General features: G+C 40.0%; 1 protein-coding gene across 1 annotated transcript in view; it reads right to left on the bottom strand.

Annotated features, from left to right (window-relative positions):
- The window catches only part of Kcnh8 (potassium voltage-gated channel subfamily H member 8), a 385,997-nt gene that overhangs the window by 49,231 nt on the left and 317,966 nt on the right, over positions 1 to 18,800 (bottom strand). Inside the window, exons 9-11 of the mRNA XM_051153057.1 lie at positions 14,918 to 15,117; positions 13,588 to 13,837; positions 6,726 to 6,940 (exon numbers count right to left, since the gene is read on the bottom strand). Coding sequence (XP_051009014.1) covers positions 6,726 to 6,940; positions 13,588 to 13,837; positions 14,918 to 15,117 — 665 coding nt within the window. The remainder of the gene's footprint in view (positions 1 to 6,725; positions 6,941 to 13,587; positions 13,838 to 14,917; positions 15,118 to 18,800) is intronic.

Raw genomic sequence — 18,800 nt, 5'->3', positions numbered from 1 at the left:
TATAAAAATGACATCACAAGGGCTGGAGAGATGGCTCAGAGGTTAAGAGCACTGTCTGCTCTTCCAGAGGTACTGAGTTCAGTTCCCAGCACCACATGGTGGCTCACAAACATCTGTAACGATATATAGTGCCATCTTCTGGTGTGGAGACACACATGCAGGCAGAAGATTGTATATATAATAAATAAATATTTTTTAAAAACGATGTCGCATGTATCACTGTGACTCGCCATTCAATACATGTGACTATGCTGAAACCTGTGGTGTTTTCAGTACTGAGAACTGAAACCAGAGCCTCTCCATGGTGGATTAGCACTTACTACTAAGCTATATCCTGCCTCCCATAAAGCCTTTTGTTTTTGATACCAGGTCTTTCTTATTTGCTCGGGTTGGCCTTGAGCTCCCAATCCTCCTGCCTTGTTCTCAAGAGTTATGAGGGGGTTACAGGTGTGTGCAGTCACTCTGTGCAAAAGTCAGTCAGAACTCTGGAATATTCAGTTTTGCAAGCACATTACAAAATGATGGTGCTTATGGTAGGAACTTTGGGAGTACTCAAGGGTTGTGACAAATCATCAGGTGTTAAACCACTGTGGGTCAGCAGCAGGAGCCACCCAAGTGCCATTAGAAGATGCTGAGGGAGAGTGCTCCTCACTGGCCCCCTTGTTTACCATCTAGAGCCTCTCTCTGAATGTTGGGGTTACTGCTTGTGTTTACTGTAAATAGCAGCTCCGAAAATGATGAGGACCAGAAGGGAAAAAAAAAGTGAGGTTGGGAGGGCAACAAATCTCAGGACCTGTTTCCCTTATTAACCAAGATGTGCAGAGACAGGGAAAAGGTGGTTTAGATTTTAGACTTCTCAGATCATATATTATGAGCAGAAAATTGAAGTTGAGGTGATGAGCATATTTACTACTTTAATAGGTTTAGTCAGCATTAGAACCCCTGCCCCAGCATGACAGAAATAAAGAATTTCCCCTCCCCCAAATCACTGGCATTGTATTGCCGCACAGCCATACCACCATCCATAAGAAATTAGCGCCTACTGTGCACAGCAATACAATATTTATATGTAGTTACATGAACATCTGAGTTTCAGCCTCCTTCATTTTTGAAAACAGTTACTTTGGATGCTCTCCAGTTGTTTTGTTTATGTCAAGTTCAAATCTCTATACGTGAAGGAAAACTAGAGTTTTCAAAAACAGATACACTGGTGTTAAAAATCAGTTTCTGAAGCTTACCATAACAACAGCGAAGCCAACTCGCCACAATCTGCATAGACAGAAATGGTTAACTTAGCCAAGTGTATGGCCACCCAGAGCTATAAACAGGGGTGAGTATGGACAATATGCCAGTGGCACGAGACGCATGAGTAGCAGAAAGTCGAAACAGCAGTAGTAATCCTTTCAGCAAACTTAAAAAACATTTTATACACTTTGATATTCCTGTGAGAATGAGGTAAGCTGGTCTTCTAATGATGTGTGATGCAGCTGCAGGGCCCTGGTCCCTAGTGCTTCACAGATCCCTTCTAAATGCAGACAGCTCTCTTCTGGCTTTTGTTTTACTTCCAGATAGGCTCATGTCTTTTCATTATCTTGTTTTTATTGTTAGGCAGCTTCACCTAAATATGTAATGAGAACCCTGTGGATCTCTGGTAGCCTAAGAGCTACTTTGTACCAGTAGCTCCTCGAGTTTTCAGAATGAGTGTGTGTAGGTAGTTACGTTTATGCAGTTGCCACGCCTGTTGTGGAAGCGTTTCGCCTTCCATAATCATTGCTCTACCGGAGAGCCAGTGTGATTGGTTGTTTCTGCGTCCACGTGTGGGATAAGGAAAGGTGTTTCGATCCAAATTTGCTGACAGCACAGCAGCACACAGCAGAGTGAGGAACAAGAATTTTTAGGCACAGACTGGCATCAGGTTGTAATTTTTCTTGAACGTCAAGGAATGCTAGAACAGTTGCATGGATTTCCATGGCACTATGGGATGCTCCAACCATGGAACTGCATTCCAAGAGTTTTGGAGATATATTTAGTGTATGTGTGTGTGTGTGTGTGTGTGTGTGTGTGTGTGTGTGTGTGTTGTGGTATGTGTACATGTGAATAAGCATTTTCACTGTCAATTAATCCAAAACAATAAAAGCCTCAAAAGAAAACTTCAATTCATATGTGTCCTCACATTTTAAAAAATAAAATGTAGGCTACCTTAATTTTATTTAGTATTCAGTGTTTTTCTTTCTATTAACCTCTTTCAAAGCACTATTGGTAACTTTTACAATGGCTATCCCTTTGTTCTGATTTTATCTCAGTCACTGGGTCTGTGTCACCAAACAGCAGCCTGGCCTCTCCCAAGTACTTGGTGACATTGGGTAATGGAGGGACAGATCCTTGACTAGGTCCAGAGCAGCACCCATACTTTCCACTGTTCTTGCATCCACCCCTCTTTCCTAGTGTCTCCTCAGGCTCCCACTCTGTTCTACTAGGGAGACTCTTTACAAAGAAGTATTGCTCTAGGTTCCAGCCACAATGATATAGCCTGCATTAAACAGATCCTATGGCCAAAGGGAACTATAAAATTGGACCAATTGCATTGATGCAATACATAGAGTAAATATTTCAGTGGCTGTGACCGCTGGGAAAAGAGGAACTCCCCAGCCTGAGTACCACGTTGAGATAGGTGTTTTTCAGGGCAGGGGAAGGTGGGGGCTGCTGTCCACTGTCGCTTTGCAAGATGAAACAGCAACCTAAGAAAGGAGCAATTTCACAGGGTATGAAAATCAGGTGAGCCATCCTGTGTGGGATTTGGGGAATACAGTGCCAGAGATGGGCAACTGTGTCATGTCTAGGCTTAGAATATTAGACAGCATCTAACCAGCATATGCAGGTCACAGCACACCAAGAAGCTTAAATGGAAGAAGTGTTGTGGGAGGAGACTAGATTGCAGAATTTAGATGTCACAGTCATGTTGGCTTGAGGAACTGGAATCTGAGGTCAAGTTGGACCAAAGGAAAAAAAAGCCTTGAAACATGGTAAGGTGTTAGCAGAGTCCAAAGAAACCATTTCAAGAGTGAGGGAAACACTTCAAGACTAAAGGACAACCTGAAACAGACCAGATTAACGGGTCCAAGGTGACTATGAACGTGACAGGGGTGACCCACTGATGCTTCCTCACCAGAAGAAGCCTATCCCGCATAGAAAAAAATGGCGCGGATAACTTTCATAGGTGGCATGTACTTAAAATTATGACAATGCTTTAAAAAGAATAAAGTTATAGGATGGAAGAAAGAAAATATAAGAGAGAGGAAGGGAGAAAAGGAGAGGAAAACAGGGAAGAAGTGGTAATAAACAGTCACATGAGAGTACTCAGATACTGGAATTAAATCTATAATAATTTAATACTTGTTATCATTATCAATCCGGTAAATAGAAAAATAAGTGGACACTATTTTACAAATGATCTAAAGGTCCATACACTGGGTGAAATTAGATCCACATGTCATACCATACTTAAAAATCAACTCAAATACGAGACTTAAATGTAACAACCCAAACTAGAGGACACCACCGAGTGAAAGCTTCCTGACACTGATCTGGCCAAACGTGACTCTAATACACAGCAGCACCAGTAAGGAAAGACTAATTAGATTATGTCAAACTGAAAAGTTCACAGCAAAGGAAACAACTAATGGGACAAGAAACAAGTGGCAGAATGATATCTAGCCAAATATCTGACAGAGGTTGATACTCAAAATACTCAGGGAACCCAAGTGAGCCATGGGACAGAAGATGAATAGGACCCTGATTAACAATGTGGAAAAGAGCAGCATAGAGATTCTTTAAAAGAAGATACACTAATCCCCCTCAGGAACAGTCATAGGGGAGGGGAATAATGGGAAAATGGGGGGGGGGGGAGGAATGGGAGGATACAAGGGATGGGATAAACATTGAGATGTAACAAGAATAAATTAATTAAAAAAAATATTCTAATTGTTTTTCCCCATTCAAAGATTGCATGGAATAGGACCATACCAAGTAAAACTATCTAACAAAAAAAAAAAAAAAAAAAAAAAAGAGTAGGGCATCACTAGTAACTATGGAAATGCAAAAATAAAACTGCAGTGAGGCATCACCTCACAGTGGCTGGTATGGCTGCTGTCACAGAGCTGAGAGGTGAGTATTGGTGCAGATTAGGAGATGCGGGAATCCACTCACACTGTAGGTGGGGATGGACAACAGACACTAAAGTATAGTTACCGCTGATCCAACAATTCTATTACAGGTTATGTTGCAAATGTGTCAGAGATGCTCATTGCCACATTCTTCCCGATAGTCAAGACATGGGATCCACCTAAATGTCTATTAGTGAACAGATAAAAATAAAATTTGGAATACTATTGATTCTTGATGAGGAAGGAAGTTCTGTGATTCACAACATTAATGAACTTGGGAGTATGTGGGAGTTACACTTACTGAAATAATCCTGACATGATCCTGTATGATTTCATCTTTACATGGAACCTGGAGAAAGCTGGATCATGGAAGCTGAGAACAGGATATCAGTTACTTGAGGCAGGTAAGGGGTAAATTTTGCCCTTGGTCAAAGGGCACAAAATGTCATCTCTATTTCAGCATGGTGAGCATGATTTAAAAAAGATATATGCTACACATAACTATTGTTGAGAGTATTTTAAATGTCATTAATAAACTTCAATGTAAGAAACATATTAAATAGCTGGCTCTGCCTTGAGGACAAGGAGCTGGAGAGCTGGTCCTGCCCTGAGGACATGGGAGCAGGAGAGCCAGCCCTGCCATGATGACATAGGAGCGGAAGAGCAGGCCCTGCCATGATGACTCGGGAGCAGGAGAGCGGGCCTTGCCCTCAGAACACAGGAACAGAAGAGTGGGCCCTGCCCTGAGGACACAGGAGTGGGTGAGCTGGCCCTGCCCTGATGTCTGGGAGCAGGAGAGTGGGCCCTGCCCTGAGGACATAGAAGCAGGTGAGACAGCACTGCTCTGAGGACATGGGAACAGGAGAGCTATCCTTGCCCCGAGGACACTGGAGCGGGACAGCAGGCTCTGCCCTGAGGAAAAGGGAGCAGGCCCTGATCCAGGGCTCTGAGATGACCTCATCCCAACATCTACTCCATGTATGACCTGCTGGAATACATGAAGGGGCTGGACCTGCAGATTCAAAGATTAAGAATCTCCTTGACACACGGCAACAACAGTATATTTGACAGCAGTCCCAGTGAGGATCTGGTAACAATAATGTAGGCCTCAAACCAGACCCATGACTCGTAACAATGAACATTTGAAAGTAAACATATGTGGACAAAAGGCTAAGCTGTGTGATACACTATCGATTCTGTGACAAGATTTTTGTTTGTCTGTTTGTTTTATTTTACTGTGGGGCGGGGGAGGGATTTTGGTGCATGATGTGTAAATCGTAGACATTCAATAAAAGTAAAAAAAAGAAACATGTTAATTAGCTTGATTTATGTATTTAATAATAAATACACATTTTAAAACATATTGTTACAGTTCTTAAAACTGTCATTTTTGTACTATCATGGGGAACACATAATACTCCTCAAATTTTAAGATTCAGCCGATTGCATGAAATGCATGGGAACTGTTTTCTGAAAAAGCAGGACCTTTATTACTCAACTGTATACTTTAAACCTGGGTTTTGTTCTCACATTTTGCCCAGCCTACAAGTCTGATGACCACAGCCACTCTCAATCTGTTTGTTCTGCTACAGAAGTGGATTGACAATTATCTTAAAGATTGTTTTAACCAATAAAATGCTTTGTATAAGAAGGGTGCTTAACACAACAGGCAGTTAATAAATATTTACCCTTGTTGGTGTTTTTATTATAGTGAAAAATAGATGGAATGTCATATATTTATCTAACATTACTTATATACCAAACTTAGAGGAAAGAATGTGCAATTATTAATTTCTATCTTTCAAAAGATAGAATGGTAATATTTACCCAAAATGTCGGCGTAATATGGGTTAGTCAAAAATACAGTCTCTTAAGAATCTCTGAGTGCTGAAAATATCTGAGACATGACACTGGCTGTTATACAATGAACTGCATGTTCTGGATTGTCTTTCAACAGTCATTGTTATTAAGTCATTATTGCTGACACTTTTAATTAAGTCATGTTCACGATCAGCCTAAACACAAGACATAGCATAGTACATATTTTGACAGAAAAGCTGTTTATATAAAGTAAAACACAAAGCAAATATATAACTGCATAAATGTTCATTACGCTTTCAGTGTGACAATCTTTGGCTGGGATCCTTTTATGAAAATTTGGTCACTTTGAGATAGATTGTTCGGGGTACCATTTTAATAAAAAGATTAGTTTCTAGCAAGTTCCCTGCCTAGCAATTGATGGCTTGAACACAGCAAACTTTGACCTGTGCAGGTTCTCTGGGAATCTTCAAATGCTGGAGGCATCACTTATTTCCAGCTAAGTGTTGTGTATCACTGAAAACGCAACTGGACCTGAGCACGTAAAGATAAGCAAGAGAGAAACCGCCTACAAATAGAATATTCTGGCATGTTAGCAAGGGAGTCCAGATTCCAGCTAATCCATCACGTGACAAGGCGCTGCATAGTTTACCTGCAGAGCCCGTCAAAAGGGAGGCTATGACATTTGCCTCTGCTGTTGTACATGATCCCCAGTCCCGTGTGCTAATTAGAAAGGGGACTTACATCGCTCTCATGACCTTCTCGAAGGTTGTATGTGAGGTCGTGCTGGATGTCTTCTACGAATTTGTGTGCGTACTCGGGGTAAAGGCCCAGCACCTCAAAGAGACCTTTCAGGATGATGCACTGCAGATCACAGTAGGTCAGTGCCTTCACATCAGCATTCGTTTTGATCACTTGGTCTTTAATTGATAGATTTGCTCCAATTAAATCCCCCTTCCCTGGGAACAGTAAAAAGAAAAAGAGCCATATCATTTTGTAGAAAAGGTAGAACACACCGGAGCCCAGTCACTTCCTTTACCTTACAGCTTCCATTTCTCTCAGTGTACATGAGAAAGAGAAGATCGACGTGAGCAGAGCTACTTAACTTCAGCAGCACTGAGAGCTGAGGCTCAATTGCTCTTTTGCTGTGGGCTTCTAGATGTTTAACACTTTCAAACGTTGCTAGATGTTTTCTGGTGGATAACACTGTCACTGTTTGTAAGCACTGGTCTAGAGGACATGAGTGGCTAGCCTTAGCGACACAGATCATCCATGGCCTCTAAGCAGCTCTCTGGATTTGACAAATGACTTTGGGCAAGTCAATTTGTCACAGTCACTTTAACCATTCCACATGGTAGGGAAAAAATGTGATTTTTCTGGGTGGGAAAATGGCTCTGAGCTTTTCAGATCAGTACATCAGGAAGCATACTGACTGGAGCCCAGGACGTCTGGTAATAACAGCAGTGTGGTATTCAGCAGACCAGGGTTCTTTCATTTACAAGTGACCATGTCTATAAGATAGACAGGAGGGTAAAGTGGGAGGAGGAACTCTCTATCCCTCTTCTGAGTCAGGAGGAAGGGGTAAGGGCTGAACACTGTGGGCCGTGGTTTGCATGCAGCAGTGTGTAACACAGGAGCACGGCACCCAGCTGTATTCTACAGCAGTGTATGAATGCCCTTCTCTACCCGGATAGGATGTGAACAGACAAGAACTAGTGTCTTAAATGACTGCTCCGTTAGTGTTTGGCAGCAGTACTGCAGTCTCTCTACAGTACTAGTGTCTACAGCACTGCTGTCTACAGTAATTAGGGTGCTTCTGGGGTCCAACTTACTTGTTAACATTTGTTGATGAGCTAATATTGGGTGATTTATCACCTAAGTCTTTTAAATGATTTCAAGAGTTCATAGTATCAGAAAGGAGAAATAACTTCAAGCATCAAAAACAAAACAAAACAAAACAAAACAAAACAAAACAAAACAAAAAAACCAAAACACTGACTTTTTCTTCTGATATACTTTAGACACAGCCACAAAGTCACCCAGAAGCCAACAAATAACAAGAAGAAACCTTTAACTCTTAGACAAACATGGGCTGGAGAAACAAGTCTGTTCACTTAGAGCACTGTGCACTGGTGTTAACTCTGGTATCTAGTGAGAGGCTTCTGTGTCTGTTCAGAAAGAGCAGAATTCCCAGGCACTAACTATGATAATCTGAATCAATTTCTTTGCTATGTTTTAAACAAGTGAGACAAATAGCTGTACAGTCTTAATACCAAACAAGAGATAGCATTGAAATGTTATCAAGTGGGCTGGAGAAGTGGCTCAGCAGCCTGCTCTTCCAGAGGTCCTGAGTTCAATTCCCAGCAACTACATGGTGGTTCACAAACATCTACAATGAGATCTGATGTCCTCTTTTGACATGCAGATGTATATGTAGACAGAGCACTCATATGCATAAACAAAAATTTAAAAGAAATGTTATCAAGTAAACTGTCCTACATCCATATTCTATTAAATTTTTTTCTTTTTTTTTTATTAATTTATTCTTGTTACATCTCAATGTTTATCCTATCCCTTGTATCCTCCCATTCCTCCCCCCCCATTTTCCCATTATTCCCCTCCCCTATGACTGTTCCTGAGGGGGATTACCTCCCCCTATATATTCTCATAGGGTATCAAGTCTCTTCTTGGCTACCCGCTGTCCTTCCTCTGAGTGCCACCAGGTCTCCCCCTCCAGGGGACATGGTCAAATGTGAGGCACCATAGTACGTGAGAAAGTCATATTAAATTTTAAATTTCTAAATTTCATGCTTTATTGTGCTCAGAATGTCTGAAACAAAATTCCTGGCATGGAACTCATAAAAGTGCATGCTATTTAATTTGTCAGTAAAATAAAACATGAAATTAATCACACATGCTAGAGATACTCAAAATGTGTATTAAATATAAAGATAAATTATTGAATTATATAAAAATTAACTTCAATTAATATTTTATTTACACTATGAAATTGAGTCTATTTTGGCAGAAGGAAAAAAACAGACTGTAGACTATACTTTTAGGCTCTGGAGGTGATAAAAAGCCACATTGTCTGGGCAAATTCAAGCCTGACTTACTGTTGTCACTAATATTGCTAAATTTGAAATTATAATTTTCTGAATGTTATGTTAAAAATTTATACTGTTGCAGAACAAATTCAAAGCTGAGGATGGACATGAGATATAATCATGCCCAAGAAGTCATCAGTGTAGTGACTCTTGACACTTGTCTATTTGAGGATGATTAACAGGACAGTGTCATATATAGGATTTTATTATGCCAAGGACATTTGGGGCAGCATCAAGGCGACTATACATTCATATTTACCATTTCTGTGGTATAATTATATGCAAAAGAATGCCACCAACACATAGCTAAATTTGGCACCTTGGGAATAACTCCAGTTTTGTTTTTGGGTTCAGTGAATGTTTATGGAGCATTGGTGATAATGTTTGAGCCTCACCCTGAGCTCTGGCTAGGCCTCCCTGCCTCAGTAACTCCCTGTGGAGCCCTCCTTCCTTTTGTTGAGATTCGTGAACTATGCCTGGGTCTTGAGGTAGCACTATTCCCAATTTTCTGAGAAAACGCCAGATGGATTTCCAATGTAGTTTTATGAGTTTGCACTCCCACCAGCAATGGAGGAGTGTTTCCCTTTCTCTACCTCTACAGCATGTGCTGTCACTTGAGTTTTTTATCTTAGCCACTCTGACAGGTGTAAGATGGAATCTCAGAGTCGGTTTGGTTTGCATTTCTCTGATGACTAGGTACATTGAGTATTTCTTTAAGTGTTTTTTGACCATTCAATATTCCTCTGTTAAGAACTATCTGTTTTGTTCTGTACTCCATTTTAAAAATTGGATTGTTTGGCTTGGTGGAGCCAACAAATCCGGTGGAGGAGGAGGGTGCTGCAGAGACTGATGCACCAACCAAGGACCATGCATGATGAGGACCTAGACCCTTTGCTTAGATGCAGTAGAAACGCAGCACAGTCTCCTTGTGGGTCCCATAATATTGGGAGTAGGGACTACTTCTGACATGGACTCTGGCCCCCATGTAGTTGATCACTTCCCTCTGGTGGGGCAGCCTTGTCAGGGCACAGAGGAAGAGGACACAGGCAGTCCAGATGAGACTTGGTAGGCTAGGGTCAGATGTTAGGGGGGAAGGGCTCCCCTTTCTGAGAGCTAGGGGAGAGAGGGAGAGGGTACAGTGGAGGGGGGATAGGATTGGGAGACGATGAGGGAGGGGGCTACAATTGGGATGTGAACAAATTAAAAAAAAAAACAGAAAGAAGGAGATTCATGAACTAATGTCTTAACTACTCTAAGTCTCACTATTCTTATTTCTGAAAGAAAAGAATGATTTCTCTGTCCCTTCTAGGTTGCGGGTAGTCTCCATGTTTGTACAGCTGGCCTGTCTTTGAAGAGCAAGAATAATATCAACAACAACAAAAAGAATGTTGAATTACACGGAGGAAGATAAATATCATTTTCCAAGACACTGCTTACCAAGCATTATTATATCCTTTCAAACAGGAGTGAAAAAAGAATAGTGGGGAATGCAGTAACTGGAATAAAGTTGTAAAAGGCGAAAAGACTTTATTTTCATTACAAGTTCCTGTCACAACTCTCTCCAGGCACCGTCTGCAAGGCTTTCTGTGTTGATTGGAAGATGGTGTTCTTTGAGTTGACGCATAAACACTTCTTCCTCCCAAGACCACTAATTCATTTCAATGGCAGAATGAACTCCTGTTAAGTAACTAGAGACCAAATTGAAGCTGTGTCTTCAGTAGATCAGCGTGAGTTAAGCCAGCCACATGAAATGATGTTGGGATGGAGACAGTCTACCATCCTATTGACATGTTAGTCTTGGAACTTCACTGGTGTGTTGCCCGAGCATCACATCACAGTTTCGAGTGGTTATGGGACAAGCTGAACTTACACTATATATATATATATATATATATATATATATATATATATATATATATATATATATATCTGATATATCTGGCAGGAGCAGAGGAGGGAATGTCATCATAAAACTCACAATTCATGAAGAGATTTGGGGCAGAGAATAAAACAGCAATGTAGTAAATCTTTCAACAATAAGTAATTGCTTAATTATAAGAATTATTACTATTGAATCCTGTTTTATAAGCTAAAGCAGTCACATAGAAGCCATTAAGTTTGTACCTTTTTCCTCTAATGTGATGGATGGTGCCTTAATCTTTCATTTCCAAAACTTGCTAGTTACCAGATTTTAAAATGGACAGGAATTAAAAAGAAAAGCCTGGCTATTTTAAATGATGTATTATATCTTCTTGAATGTATGCCATATCATAATGTTTTTAAAAAGTAGCCAGATGCTCTAATAAAAGAAGGGCATATCTCACATTTCACCATGTCCCCTGGAGGGGGAGACCTGGTGGCACTCAGAGGAAGGACAGCAGGTTGCCAAGAAGAGACTTGATACCCTATGAGCATATACAGGGGGAGGTAATCCCCCTCAGGAACAGTCATAGGGGAGGGGAATAAAGGGAAAATGGGAGGGAAGGAAGAATGGGAGGACACAAGGGATGGGATAAACATTGAGATGTAACAATAAATTAATAAAAATTAAAAAAAGAAGGGCATATCAATAGGCAAATCAGCAAGCTATAAAAGTTGCAGTGGTACTCGGGAAACCCACGGGAAAATATGATGTAAGCAATGTTTTGGAAGCAGATTAGAAATTATTGCCACTTCTAATTCAGAATTTAAAAAATGGTAGAATGACTGTCCTTTAACTTTTCAAATTGGGAAGTGTGGTGAGGGGGATGTTTTAGCATCTTCTGCGCATTAAGGAGAACATTTAGCTCGTAAAAACTGTGCCAAATGTTAAAGGGCAAATTCCAACTTTCCTCTGTTAGTGAAACTGAAGTCCACAGGAAGCAAAGAAAGCCACAGGCTTTGTAAGCATCCAGCCTCCAGCTCTTCCCCAGTCTCAGCTTTTCCCCAACTTTCAGCTCTTCCCCTTTAGTTGAGGCAGTCACACTATCATAGGCTGTTATCTATGCTGTAACACAATGCCACTAAGATATCACAAGCAACAGAAATTTATTTCTGATGATTCTGGAGCGGAAAAATCCAAGATCAGGAGTTTGGCAGGTTCAGCGTCTAATAAGGGGCGGCCTTCTATTTCTTACCTGTTGACTTAGCATTGTGATATGGTGATAGAAAAGGGCAGGTGGCTCTTTGAGAGTTCTTTATAATCCCATTTTGGAAGAGACTAATCACATCCTAGGTTCCCACCTCATAATTCCATCTTGTCAAGGACTGGATTTCAGGAGTCGAATTTAGAGAACACATTTAGATTTGATGAGATTTTAAGACTTGATAGTGGACCTAAAACACCACTTCATCCTAGGAACACAACAATCATCACTTCTCCCTTTCAAAACATAACCTATCTTGGAGCTTACCACCTCAGGAGCCAGCTGACAGTATTGACATAAAATGATATGTATTCTTTAGACAAGGAAGGGGCAGTGTCTTTTCACCCAGAATTTAGAATAGTTTTGGGAAAACAAAAATGGTTTTATATCCATGTCTACATTCTGTGGAGGTTTAAATGTTCCATGTGTCAAAATACTTTGCATGGGGTTGTCACAAATTATTTACTTGGAAAATTAGAATAAAAAGTACTGCATTAACCATATACTGACATGATCTTAGACATTAGTTAAAACATTGCTTTTAAAAATGTACCCTGGATTCATCTGATGCTCACCCCTTTCCATTGCCTTGGGAAAGTTTTCCATCTTGCCGTTTTCTTGATTTTAATCACCATAAGGGCAAAATTTCTAGAAATTTCTGTCATAGCACACTCTTAGTGCTGATACCATTGTGCCATAAGGACTGGTTCCATAAACCAATGAAAACTTATTTGAAAAGAAACTCCCATAGATTTAGGAGAAGAATTTTTCTATATTAGCCCACATATCATCTTCTGCCAGACGCCCTTTATATTTTAATAAAAAAATAATTATGTCTAGTATTTGAAGTCAACACCATGGCACAGAGTTTCCAGCTATAAGTTTTCCTTGAGAAACTAAAGGGAGGCTGTGTCACCCTAGCAGTATCAGGTTAATGGCTGTGATGAAGTTTGTTCTTGAAGTTAAATAAATTTTGCACTGTTTCTGGCATAGATGAAACCTAGTTCTAGTGTTCTTTGGACTGGTTCTCCACAAAATACAGAAAGTCTCCATGAGGACAGAGCTGCCTCTCTAAAGCAGGCTGTATGGGTTGTGATTAGAAACCAGAAAGACTTACACTACTTATAGAATCTGGATACAGTTAACTAAAGGGGCATTGACTACCTTGTGAAATGCGGATGCTATTTATACCACCTGAACTTGGTATAACAATCATGATACGCTGTATATAACAGTGAGGTAAACTGAATCCAATAGAGAGTTCATGTATATATCTGTAATTTGTCAAATCCTGTTAACATTTTCCCCTTTCCTACTTCGTGTTTTTCATGTTCCAGTGTAAAATTTCAGAGAAATGTTTCAGCCAAAACTTACCTAGAATAGCCAACACCATGCTGTCTTTAAGGACCTCCATAGAGCCTGAGCACACAAAGTAGATGGCCTGCAAAGCATCTCCCTGGCGCAGCAGATACTCTCCCGGCGCACAGAATGAGGTTTTGATGTGGAGAGACAGAGACCGGAGGCAGCCCCGGCTGGCACATTCAAACAGGGACAGCTGTAGGATCTCCTTGTTCAGGTGCATTGTGATGTCAGAGCGCAGCTCATCCGGAAAGTCTTTCAAAAGCTGTTGAGGAGGAAGAGAGGAGAGAGGAAACTGTGGTGATTGGGTCTGGTCAATGACTTTCCAAAGCATCAGTGGCTCTCATCCTACTTGAGTCAACTGCCTTTTACAAGAGGAGGTTGACATAGTCTCTGAGATTTCCTCTGTACAGTCTCCAGGGTTATGTAGTGACTCTGACTTTCATTATGTACCACAGAATAATAAGCAGATAATAAATCTGAAGCAATTTTTAAATTTCTAAAATGTCCTGGTAAAAAAGCTTGCAACACTTCTGTCAAGACTCCTATTGTGATAGATATAGGAACTTGGACCCACTGGCCTTTCTTAACATGTCATGGTGTCATGATCATATGCAGAGATCAAATTGTCACTCTTAAAATACTGATTACTAGGTTTCAAAATGAGAGAAAAATGAGGTATCTGTCTTTTTGAGTCTGGCTTATTTCACTTAATATATTGACCCCTTGTTCTATCCATTCACGCCCTAAAATGTCTTTATTTCAGTTTTCTCCATAGTGAATAAAAGTTTATTGAAATGTTTGGGGAGCCCATTGATGGATGAGGACAAACAAAAAATATGGAATGTATAAAAATGCACTATTTTTTAGGTATTTGTAAGAATACTTGGTTACTTTTTTACTGGACTGTCTGATGTGTTGGTGGACTAGTTGTTTGATCCATCCAGTATATTACACAGTGGTTGCTTGAGGCTGTTTCTCAAATTCTACAGATGTAATTTTGCCCATATATATTTCTAACTTTATGGATCAGTGTGGTAAGTTTACATTAAGTGTTTACCTCATATTATGACATTAAACAGCCTTAAGGATGAATACTTTGAAAAACGCAATGAAAATGAAAATAGTTGCAAATTCTTATGAAATCCTGTCATCACAGAGTGCCCTGTGAAAACACCAATCACAACACATAAAGAAAGGTGGGTTGTGGGCCCATGAGGGATGAAAGGCAGAGATCAAGAGGCCTGTACGTGTCTCTCTCTTACGTCTGTATTAGAAAGCCTTGCCTTTATCTGACAACGTGTCCTTTCTGTCTGAGAACGTCAATACAAGAAATGCTCATTACCTCATTTGAATCTATCCCATTGTTCACCGACCAGGTTGTCTGAAAGTACTCAAGCATCCTCTGCTTGAGCTGCTGGGGCAAGTGATGCACACGGATGAAGTCCTTTAGGTCCTTGGTTCTAGTGTGATACAGACTCCACCTGGAGTACATCCTCTGTATGATGGCAGTCACATTCCCAAACACCAAGGCATGCATCAAGGCTAGAGAGCACAACAGACACAGCATAGTAAGACAGAGGCCCCCTTACCATCTACGTCTGTTTCCTGGATGGGTTAGAGGAAAGCATGCTTACGTGGCCATACTGATAGGATTCTATTACTAGGAGTGTGTGGGCACAACCACTCTGTCATAAGGTACATCCTGAAGCAGTCATTTTGCCTTCGTGTGGCTTGATCCAAGTAAAAATAGCTTTAAAAATAATAGCGTATGAAATAGCCCTTTGACATACATGGAACCTGTTAGCTTTCATTGTGGATGAAAACTTTCACTTTGACCTGTTATCAAAATAAGAGTACTTATTAAAATAAGTATTATTTTAGTAGCTATGATACAATTCTGTTGACAGTCTTATAGGGTAAGCTATAAATTTACGGCTAGATATTATTCTATTGTACTAAGAGATATATTTTGAAAAACAAGCCTATTATAAAAGCTGGGTAGCCATTGTTGGAATTTTAGTTTCACAGACCAAAAATTATCACATTAAGGGCTTGGGATATAGCCCAGTAGCATAGTACTTGTTGAATTAATTTATTATATTATTATAATTATATATATAATATAATTAATATATTATTATTATTATTATTATTATTATTATTATTATTATTATTACTATTATTATTATTGTGACAAATTCCTTGAAGAGAGAAGCTGAGGTATAAGCATCCTCACCTAAGCTTTGTAAGCACTTTAAATTTAAGGGAGAGATCTTAAATTTTGAGACTATGAAGGACACAAAAAATATGCTGAAACACAGGTGCTTTGGCAGAGAGTCACTGCCATTGTTCTGGTAAACCAGCCCACTACCTATACAGGGATCCTTTGTTTCAGTGAGGCTTGTCACTTGTTTTGCTTTCATTTGTGTTGCTATACCAAAACATCCAGTCCAAAAGCAAATTTGAGGTGAAAGGAATTCAATTCAGCTTAAAATTCCAAGTTGTAGTCCATCACTGCGGGAAAAACCAAGGCAGGAGCTTCACACAGTTAGCCATGTCACATCCACAGTTAAGAGCAAAGAGTAATGGATGCATACATGACTCCTTCTTTAATTTCTGCACCCTTACAGAGTTCAGGACCCCTGCATAGGGAATGGTACCACCCACAGTGGGCTGGGTCTTCCCACATCAGTTAACAAATTTTCCACACACATGTTCACAAACCAAGCAGATGTAGCAATCTCTCTCTGACACTCTCCTCCAAGGTGATATTTTGGATTGTGTCAAGTTGACAGTGAAAGCTGACCACCATACTAAGTAACATCCCTAGCTTCATTAAGCCGATCCATGCCTAAAACTACTACTAGAGTTTGACAAAAATGCAAGCATTTGTTCAGGAGAACCATGGGGTCAATGAGAGATGGGTGGAGAATATTGTTTCTTGTAGAGTGAATCATAGTTAGAAGACTGGGCTTGTCAGGAGATTTTTCTACTTTTGGAAGTAACTGGCAAAGGGCCGAGAAGATATTGTAGGATTCTGCATGCCATAGCCATTAGCAGAAGGGAATGAGAACGGATGATGTAAATACCAGTAGATGACCCAAGAGGGCTTGACTTTACCTAAGGCTAAGGAAATAGAAGATGGAACAGAGCTTGGGCTCTTTACACCTGTAGATAGATCCATTCACAGTGACATCAGATTTGATCCTGATCCCTAGCCTGGATTAGGACAACAGTTGCAGTAATCTCCTGTTTTGATAGTTTTTGATTTAAAAGGAGACTAAAACAATAATAGATCATCTGGAAGGACCTATCAAAAGGTTCTGGTACCATAACATCACTGTGAGAGGAACAGCAGTAGAAGTTTCTTAGCACCAAACTACATACAGTACAAACATGTAAACACATGAACAAACGTATCCTGACTATTTCAGGACAGCTCCAGTTCAATTTATTTTTGCTCCATAGTCGCACCAGACATTGACAAATGCTGATGTGTACATTCCATTTTTTTAAATCTAGCACTGGAATTAAAATTTTGTAGCAAGTCATATGTCATAATTTTTCCATAAACTGATTGCCACCATGCCTACAAAGTCACATTTTAATAACAAGATGTTAGAATTTGTAAAAGTTACTTGAATAGAGTTAAGTCTGGACCCTGTCTCCAGGAGGCAATACAACAGTGCATAGATAATACCAGTTTCAGCTTTAGACAAATCTAGGTTTGAATACCGGCTTTCCTCACTGTGTGAACTTACCAAGCTAAATCTCTTTACAAGGCCACATTTTCTTCATATGTTACGTAGGCAGGCTATTATCTTACTTGTTGTGTTATTCTCAGCTGTAATTCTGAGCTGAGGATCTCGATCTGCGTGGAAGTATCTAGTATATGTGTGATACAGTAGTTGCTTATTCCTGTTAATTTTTCCCTTGAAAGTGCAAAATATTACAAGTGTCAGTGCACTCAGGGAGTAAGGCTTTGGGGAAAGGATTTAAGGTTTTGCTGCTGGATCTTGAAGAGTTACATCACTCTTGGTAGAAATCACTTCTTGATGAAAGAATTCAAGAAATACTCAACCAGGGCCTGCCGCATACAAGAAGAACACATAAGAACACAGAAGCAGAATGCTTCCCAAATGTCCAAAAATATCTAAAGGAAAAATGAATATATCTTAGTAACTTCATAGTGTGTGGTTTGGTGGATTCCAAGTAGTTTATTCTGTGTGATTTTAAAAGCACAACAGCTCAGAGGCTTAAATATTTTACTTGGAAGAAAATATATTTTTAAAAATTTAACTGAAGAAAAGAACTGATTCTGCTCCAAGTCAAAGAAATTAGACTCAGATCCCAAGCTCCGCTATGCTGATGGGCGAGGCTTGGAAGCTCTGCCATCTTCAACTGTGTGCAATAGTCTTCTTCCAGAGAATAAATTGAGTGCCGAGAAAAAGCCTATTTCATTTATTTTAATATCCCTTTTCTTAATTATGTGTATGATTTTAACTTTGCTTTGCTTAATTATAATGTGTAAAGCACTTAAACTGAGAGAAGTATTGCGTTCAGACCATTTAGCATCCTAATTGTACATTATCAATAAAATAAATTACTGGATTAATTGTAGCATTCATAAGTGTTGTTGGAAGTAACTCGTCTGTCTGAGTCACCCCAATTTCAAAATCTTATTTCTGCATAGGGAACCACTTCTAAATTAAGAAATTAAAATAAAACCTCAGTGCTCTCTCTCTCTCTCTCTCTCTCTCTCTCTCTCTCTCTGTCTCTCTCTTCCCTCCCCCCCTCTCTCTCTTCCCTCCCTCCTGCCCTCTCTCCTCTCTCCTTCCCTTCCTCCCTCCTTCTCTCTCTCTCCCCTCCATCTCTCCCTCCCTGCCCCCTCATTTTCCCAAGTTATTAGGATGGTCCTTCTTTGCCACTGACACTCATTCTGTTTTTGCTGAAAGTGTGCGCAACTGTTAGGCAAAAGTCATTCCATCTTCTGTGAAAATTTGACTCAAAAAACTTCTGTATCCCTGTCAGTTTGGAAATTATGCCTCACTTTGCCTTCTATCTCAGCAAATTTGAAATATATGATTCTTGAGTGCTAGGCCTGCTGAGTATGTTGGAGACTCGTTTCTGTTGTGTAGGAGTTTTGGGTAAAATTAATTTTGTACAATCTTATCTCAGTATTAGGTCTTTGAAGAAAAGCTTCCCAATTGTGGTCTCAGGAAAAG

Source organism: Acomys russatus, chromosome 11 (genome assembly GCF_903995435.1).
Source record: "Acomys russatus chromosome 11, mAcoRus1.1, whole genome shotgun sequence".
NCBI lineage: Eukaryota > Metazoa > Chordata > Mammalia > Rodentia > Muridae > Acomys > Acomys russatus.
The sequence above is the reverse complement of the archived record's forward strand: the minus strand, read 5'-3'. Positions and strand labels throughout refer to the sequence as shown.